Below are 7,292 nucleotides of genomic sequence, written 5' to 3'. Positions count from 1 at the left end.
GTCATCATCGTAATTGTGAGTCAAAGCATAAATCATACTCGCCAATTTCGTAATTTCGTCGTAGTTCACGTAGTCGTACAATAAAGTCTGTTACGATGGCTTCTCAAGACAAGGCGCAACCCAGCGAACGCGATCTGATTCGAAAACGCGCTACTATAAAAACCAAATTAACATTGTTCAAAGGTTTTATTTCGCCGCTTACATCTTCGGAACAAATCCCTATCGCGAATATAAAAATACGCATAGCGCAAATCGAACGCGAATTTCAAAAATTTCAATTAATCCAAGAAGCGTTAGAATTAAGTGCGGAGGATAATCAGTTTGAATCACGGCTCAACGAAAGAGCCGAATTCGAAGCGCAATATTTCGAAACATTAGCTATGGCAAGGCAACTCGAGGGCGAACATGATAGGGCACAAGCTCAGGCAGACCGTCTTGCGATAAATGCACAATTGTCTCATTCTCAACAATTCTCGGGTTTGGGCGCCGGAAATTCGAACGCAGACTCTCCGTTAACGGTTCATTCGGAAACTCACACGCAGGTTAAATTACCGACCATGCAATTGCCGGAATTCAGTGGTTCTTGTGACGGATGGCCAAGTTTTTCGGACGCATTCAGGGCAGCAGTTCACGACGATGTCAAGTTGCGCGGCGTGCAGAAATTAGTTTATCTAAAATCATGCGTAAAGGGGCAAGCCGCCGGACTCATCGAATCATTAGAAACTACCGAGGCGAATTACTCGGTAGCTTGGGATATTCTCGAAAAAACGTATAACGATCCAAGGATTATTATTAACAATAGGATTCAGGCATTTTTCGAACTACAAGCATGTACGCGAAACGTGAATAAGTCGTTGACGGACTTAACGCATTTAGTAACCAAGCATTACAACGCATTGAAGGCTCTCAAAAAACCTTTTCTTGAATCGTTCCCGATTTACGCAATCACAAGCAAACTAGACGATCAAACGCGATTAAAATGGAGAGAACATACTCAGGATACCGAAATCCCGAGCATGGACGATCTTTTGCAATTTTTACATAGTCGTTGCAAAATATTAGAACCGGCAAAGAACGAGCCAATTAAGGCAACCAGTCAATCTTTTACGAACCCGAACATTCGAATCCGGAAACTATCTAATTCGAACGTGCACGCCTTAACACTTTCCGTGCAAAAGGGGCGCTGCGCATTGTGCAAGGGCAATCACTACATCCAATATTGCCAGAAATTCCTAAGCACAACCGTCGAAAGACGCATCGAAATCGTGCAGAAGGCAGGCTTGTGCATAAACTGTCTCCGACCGAATCGCGATGTTACAAAGTGCACCTTTGGCACATGTAAACAATGCAACGAAAAACATAATACATTGCTGCACAAGGAGCCATCGGCTAGACTTGCAACGGTCGTATCATTAAAATCGATCTTAGGCATCGAAACGTTTATTTCCACCGCGGTTGTGTATATTCCGGACAAGGCAGGTCGTCTTATTTCATGTAGAGTCATCCTAGATTCAGCATCGCAGTCAAATCTCATGACTGAACGCTTCGCAAAAAGGTTAGGCCTTTCGTTAAAGGGAACTAACATTCCAATTATAGGGGTCAACAAGGGTGTATCCAACACCATGCACTATTCGCGTGCCACTATTCAATCGCGAATTAACAAATTCACCGCAGACGCCACATTTTTCATTCTCCCCAGCATCACCGCTACGTTACCATCTAAACAAATTTCAAAGACGCAACTTCAGATTCCGTCTAATTTGCCACTGGCAGATCCTAATTTCAACGTTCCCTCCGAGATAGATGCTTTGCTCGGCGTAGATTTGTTCTACGAAGTTCAGTGCGTTGGGAAAATAAATCTTGCGAATAGTTCGCTAATCCTAAGCAAAACTAAATTTGGTTGGGTTTTAGCAGGGACGGTACCGGGCGAAAATTCTAATCAGGCAACTCATTGCCATGTAACCCGTATTTCTTTGAATGATAACATATCAAGGTTTTGGGAATTGGAAGAAATACCGCAAAGGCCTGTTCTATCAATTGACGAGCGCACATGTGAGAAACATTACGTGGAACATATCACGCGCGACTCCGTGACCGGGAAATACACTGTAAAACTCCCATTCAAATCTTTCCCACCGAATTTAGGAGATTCATATAAGGCCGCGCTTCGCAGATTTCACGCGCTAGAAACAAAACTTGCAAGGGAACCCGCACTAAGGGAAGAATATGTCAATTTTTTAAGGGAATATCAAAAATTAGGTCATATGACGAAACTCGAATCCGCTAGTACGACTGAAGGATACTATCTACCACACCACGCAATAGTCAAGACAGACAGTCTGACTACTAAGGTACGCGTAGTATTTGATGCATCAGCGAAAACTACATCAGGTCAATCACTAAACGACAATATTTTGACAGGCCCTACCATTCAAGAAGAGCTTTACGCACTCTTAATTAAATTTCGAACCTACACATACGTTATAACGGCTGACATAGAAAAGATGTATCGGCAGATCGAAGTCAGTTCCGATCACCGGATATACCAAAAGATTTTATGGCGCGAAACTCCAGACAATCCCATAGAGACGTACGCGCTAAATACTTTGACGTACGGTACATCTGCAGCCCCCTTTTTGGCAATTCGCACGTTATTCCAACTAGCCGCCGACGAAGGCGAAAATTTTCCACGAGCCGCACGAGTATTACGCGAGGACTTTTATGTCGACGACATGCTAACCGGCGCGGATACTTTCGAAGAGGCGGTCGCCACTATAAACGAAATTCAATTGCTCTGCGCAAAGGGGGGGTTTAAACTTCGTAAGTGGGCGACAAATAAAGAAGGATTAATTCACGCGTTAACCGACAAGGCAGAATCTGTACATCTTAAATTAGATTTAGACACAACCATCAAGACACTCGGAGTTTATTGGAATGCGCGTACAGATGCAATTTCATATATGGTCAAGGAGTCCGCATTAACAAATATGGTCACTAAGCGTACTATCCTTTCTAAAATCGCGACATTATTCGATCCTCTCGGACTCTTGGGACCGGTTATTGTGCGCGCAAAATTAATCATGCAAACCTTGTGGAAACTACAACTTGATTGGGATGAATCTTTACCAACGGATCTTCATACCGAGTGGGTTACCTTTTGGGAAGAATTACATGAACTCCAAAATCTTCAAATACGTAGGCATGTTATGCAAGCGGATTGCACCGAGATTCAACTCCACGGGTTTTGTGACGCGAGTGAGCGCGCCTACGGCGCTTGTCTGTACCTGCGGTCCAGCAATAAACATGGGTTAATAATTACGCAATTAATAGCTTCCAAATCAAGAGTAGCTCCGTTAAAAACCGTAACCCTTCCGAGATTAGAATTATGTGCCGCGCAACTCCTCGCACATTTATTCGCCTCCACGAAACAAGCGTTACGACATGTCAATCTTAACAAAGTGTTCTTCTGGTCAGATTCCACCGTAGCTTTGCACTGGATCAAATCAGCCCCTCACACATTAAAAACCTTCATATCTCATCGCGTAACGGAGATTCAGGAAATAACGGATATTAGTCACTGGCGTCACATTGCTTCCGCCGAAAATCCGGCAGATTTCATATCTCGCGGCATGCGCTCAGTCGATTTCATTCATTGCAATCTCTGGCATCGCGGGCCATCCTGGTTAGCTCTTGAAGAAGAGCAATGGCCTATTTCTCCGCTTCAACCAATCGACGTACCAGAGTTGCGTCCAATCACAACACTAACAACTCAACTACCTGAACCCGATTTTTTAATCAGGTTCTCTTCGTTTCAGCGGCTTAAACGCGTGGTCGCGTACATGCTTCGATTCGTCCAAAACAGTTTGAAAAAGAGTCCATCATCTGGACCTTTGTCAACACGGGAATTAAATAATGCAGAACTGCGAATCGTGACACTTGTTCAACAACAAGCATACAAATCCGAACTTCGCGAAATTAAGGCATCAAGTCGAATTTCTAATTTGTCATCGTTAACTCCGATTCTAGACGACGATGGCATCTTGCGAGTGGGCGGTCGTTTGAAAAACGCGGCTCTACCCTTCCGAGAAAAACATCCAATACTATTACCTAAATCTCATTTAGTAACTAGGTTAATTATTCACGAAGCACATCTGAAAAATCTGCACGCCGGTGTACAAGCCACATTAAATGCAATCCGCCAATACTATTGGATTCCACAAGTAAAGGGAGTAATACGAAAAATAATACATAACTGTATTATTTGTCGTCGGGCTAAGCCGGTGTCAATAAATTATCCGATGGGAAATTTACCGGCAAGTAGAGTCACATATTCACGACCGTTTTTACGATGCGGAATTGATTTTTGCGGACCATTCCTTATTAAGGAGAAAATTCATCGAAACCCCGGAAAAATCAAGGGTCTACCTAGCCGTCTTTACATGCTTCGTCACTCGAGCCGTACACTTAGAAATTGTATCTGATTTAACGACAGAAGCGTTTTTAGCGGCATTGCGTCGATTCTTTTCGAGACGAGGAAGGGCTAGCGACATTTATTCCGACAATGCGACTAATTTCGTCGGCGCTAATAAGGAAATACGAGAACTGTACAGCTTCTTGAGCGACAAAACAAATAATCAGGCAATCGTTGAATCGCTCGCGAATCAGTCAATAACGTGGCATTTCATACCACCGAAGTCGCCACATTTTGGTGGCATCTGGGAAGCTGCGGTAAAATCCCTAAAGCATCACCTCGTGCGCGTAATGGGGGAGGCACTATTGTCATTCGAAGGCCTCCTGACCTTAACAGCGCAGATTGAAGCGGTCTTAAATTCGCGTCCGCTAACACCTATCTCGAGCGATCCGAACGACCTGACGGCGATAACGCCAGGTCATTTTTTAATTGGCGAGTCCCTGATAAATATGCCTGACCATGATTACGCGCAGGTGCCCGACGGACGACTCTCGTCGTGGCAACATATCCAAAAGATTAAAGCACACTTCTGGAAGCGTTGGAAGACTGAATATTTACAGGAGCTGACCGTTCGTAGGAAATGGCATTCTGGCGGGACATTCCATCTGCCGATCGGATCCATGGTCATACTGCAGGAGGACAACACCCCACCGATGAAATGGCCATTGGGTCGAGTTACCGCAATTCATCCTGGCGAAGACGGTATCATTCGCGTGGTCACTGTAAAAACCTCTCGCGGCGAATACAAGCGATCAGTAAAGCGTCTTTCTCCGTTACCAGTCGACATGTAATTATACAAGCACCCCTATATCCTAGCATAGCTTAAACTTAGTACCTAATATTATATTCATCGTATTAGCTTAGCGGTTCTTTTACTTTATCGATAAGTGCATCCAGCCGATGCTTACTTTAGTTACAAATATAAGTAAGTCCGAGTTCTAATCAACATTGAACAGTCCGTTCAAGGGGGGCGATATGTTGAGGCGTGACCCTCAACGGTAATCCCTCGCAGGCCTACGGCAACCGTGCGAACAAAGACGGACCCTTGCCATAACTCGGCGGCTTCTGGGGCCCACGCGAGCCGACCCGCGTACCCTTCGAAAATTGTCGCATCCTCGGATGTTAGAGGAATATGGCCTTTTCCAGCTTGGGGCCCTCTAATAACGTTTACGACGTGTCCGAGGCCCCAGTCCCGCGTTCGAACGACGGTATGGTCAGCAAGGCCAACGCGACAATACATGCAAGCCGAAACAGATGCGGGCCAATTGGGCCTGCTCTCGCGTAGTCTCGAAGTCCCGTTAACTACGAATTCGAATTTCCCACCGGGGCTTGGAGAGGGGGGTCCCACCTCCACGACAAGAGGCGGTCCCAAAAAATATCTCTCCAAGTCCCATCAGCCAATGGCACGAGACTTTTGCATCCCCCGCAAGTTTTCCCCGTCAACGGGGATGGAATGAGTGGACTTCGAGGCAGCGCACAAACTGACCAGGCAGAACCATCTCAACCGTGAAAACGCGAACAACCATATTTCGACCACGATATTCTCAAGAGCTTTTTTAATCACTGCCTAGTTAGTTGTTAATTTCTGTGTTGCTCTCTATTAATAAATTACATTTTACCGAACAACGGCATCTAATTATTTCGACGAGGTCAACTTTCGTTTAAGTTCGAAATTGACCAGTTGAGCATCGACCAACCCGTGACGATCTCAACACTGTATCCTACCCAATCCCCTATCCTATCCTCTATCTTATCCTATCCTCAATCCTATCCTATCCTCTATCCTATCCTATCCTCTATCCTATCCTATATACTATTATATAATATCCTCTTTCCTATCCTCTATCCTATCCTTTATCGTATCCTATCCTCAATCCTACCCTATCCCCTATCCTACCCTATCCTCTAACCTATCCTATCCTCTATCCTATCCTATCCTCTATCCTCTATCCTATCCTATCCTCTATCCGATCCTCTATCCTATCCTATCCTCTATCCTATCCTATCCTCTATCCCATCCTATCCTCTATCCTATCCTATCCTCTATCCTATCCTATCCTCTATCCTATCCTATCCTCTATCCTATCCTATCCTCTATCCTATCCTATCCTCTATCCTATCCTATCCTCTATCCTATCCTATCCTCTATCCTACCCTATCCTCTATCCTATCCTATCCCTTATCCTATCCTCTATCCTATCCTATCCCTTATCCTATCCTCTTTTCCTATCCTCTATCCTATCCTCTATCCTATCATCCATCCTATCCTATCCACTTTCCTATCCTCTCCTCTATCCTATCCTGTCCTCCATCCTGCCATATAGCCCATAATATCGTATCCTCTATCCTATCCTATCCTCTTTGCTATCCTCTATCCTATCCTATCCTCTATCCGATCTTCTATCCTATCCTATCCTCTATCCTATGCTCTATCCTATCCTCTATCCTATCCTATCCTCTATCCGATCCTCTATCCTATCCTATCCTCTATCCTATCCTCTATCCTATCCTCTATCCTATCCTATCCTCTATCCTATCCTCTATCCTATCCTATCCTCTATCCTATCCAATCCCCTATCCTATCCTCTATCGTCTCCCATCCTCTATCCTATCCTCTAGCCTATCCTATTCTCTATCCTATCCTCTATCCTATCCTATCCTCTATCCTATCCTATCCTCTATCCTATCCTATCCTCTATCCTATCCAATCCCCTATCCTATGCTCTATCCGATCCTATACTCTATAATATCGTATCCTCTATCATATTCTATCCTCTATACAATATTAACATCTATCCTATCCTATTCACTATCCTATCGT

The 7,292-nt window shown here is 44.4% G+C and overlaps 1 protein-coding gene across 1 annotated transcript; it reads left to right on the top strand.

Annotated features, from left to right (window-relative positions):
- Positions 1–380: 380 nt before the first annotated feature.
- LOC143363743 (uncharacterized) lies at positions 381–5,262 on the top strand. The gene is made up of 4 exons (XM_076804282.1): positions 381–1,338; positions 1,912–2,052; positions 2,422–2,820; positions 4,505–5,262. Exons 1-4 carry the CDS (start codon positions 381–383, stop codon positions 5,260–5,262), a joined length of 2,256 nt encoding a protein of 751 aa, XP_076660397.1.
- The last annotated feature ends 2,030 nt before the right edge of the window (positions 5,263–7,292 follow it).

Source organism: Halictus rubicundus, unplaced genomic scaffold, assembly GCF_050948215.1.
Source record: "Halictus rubicundus isolate RS-2024b unplaced genomic scaffold, iyHalRubi1_principal scaffold0110, whole genome shotgun sequence".
NCBI classification, from domain to species: domain Eukaryota; kingdom Metazoa; phylum Arthropoda; class Insecta; order Hymenoptera; family Halictidae; genus Halictus; species Halictus rubicundus.
Note: the sequence above shows the minus strand (reverse complement) of the source record. Positions and strands in the feature narration are given on the sequence as shown.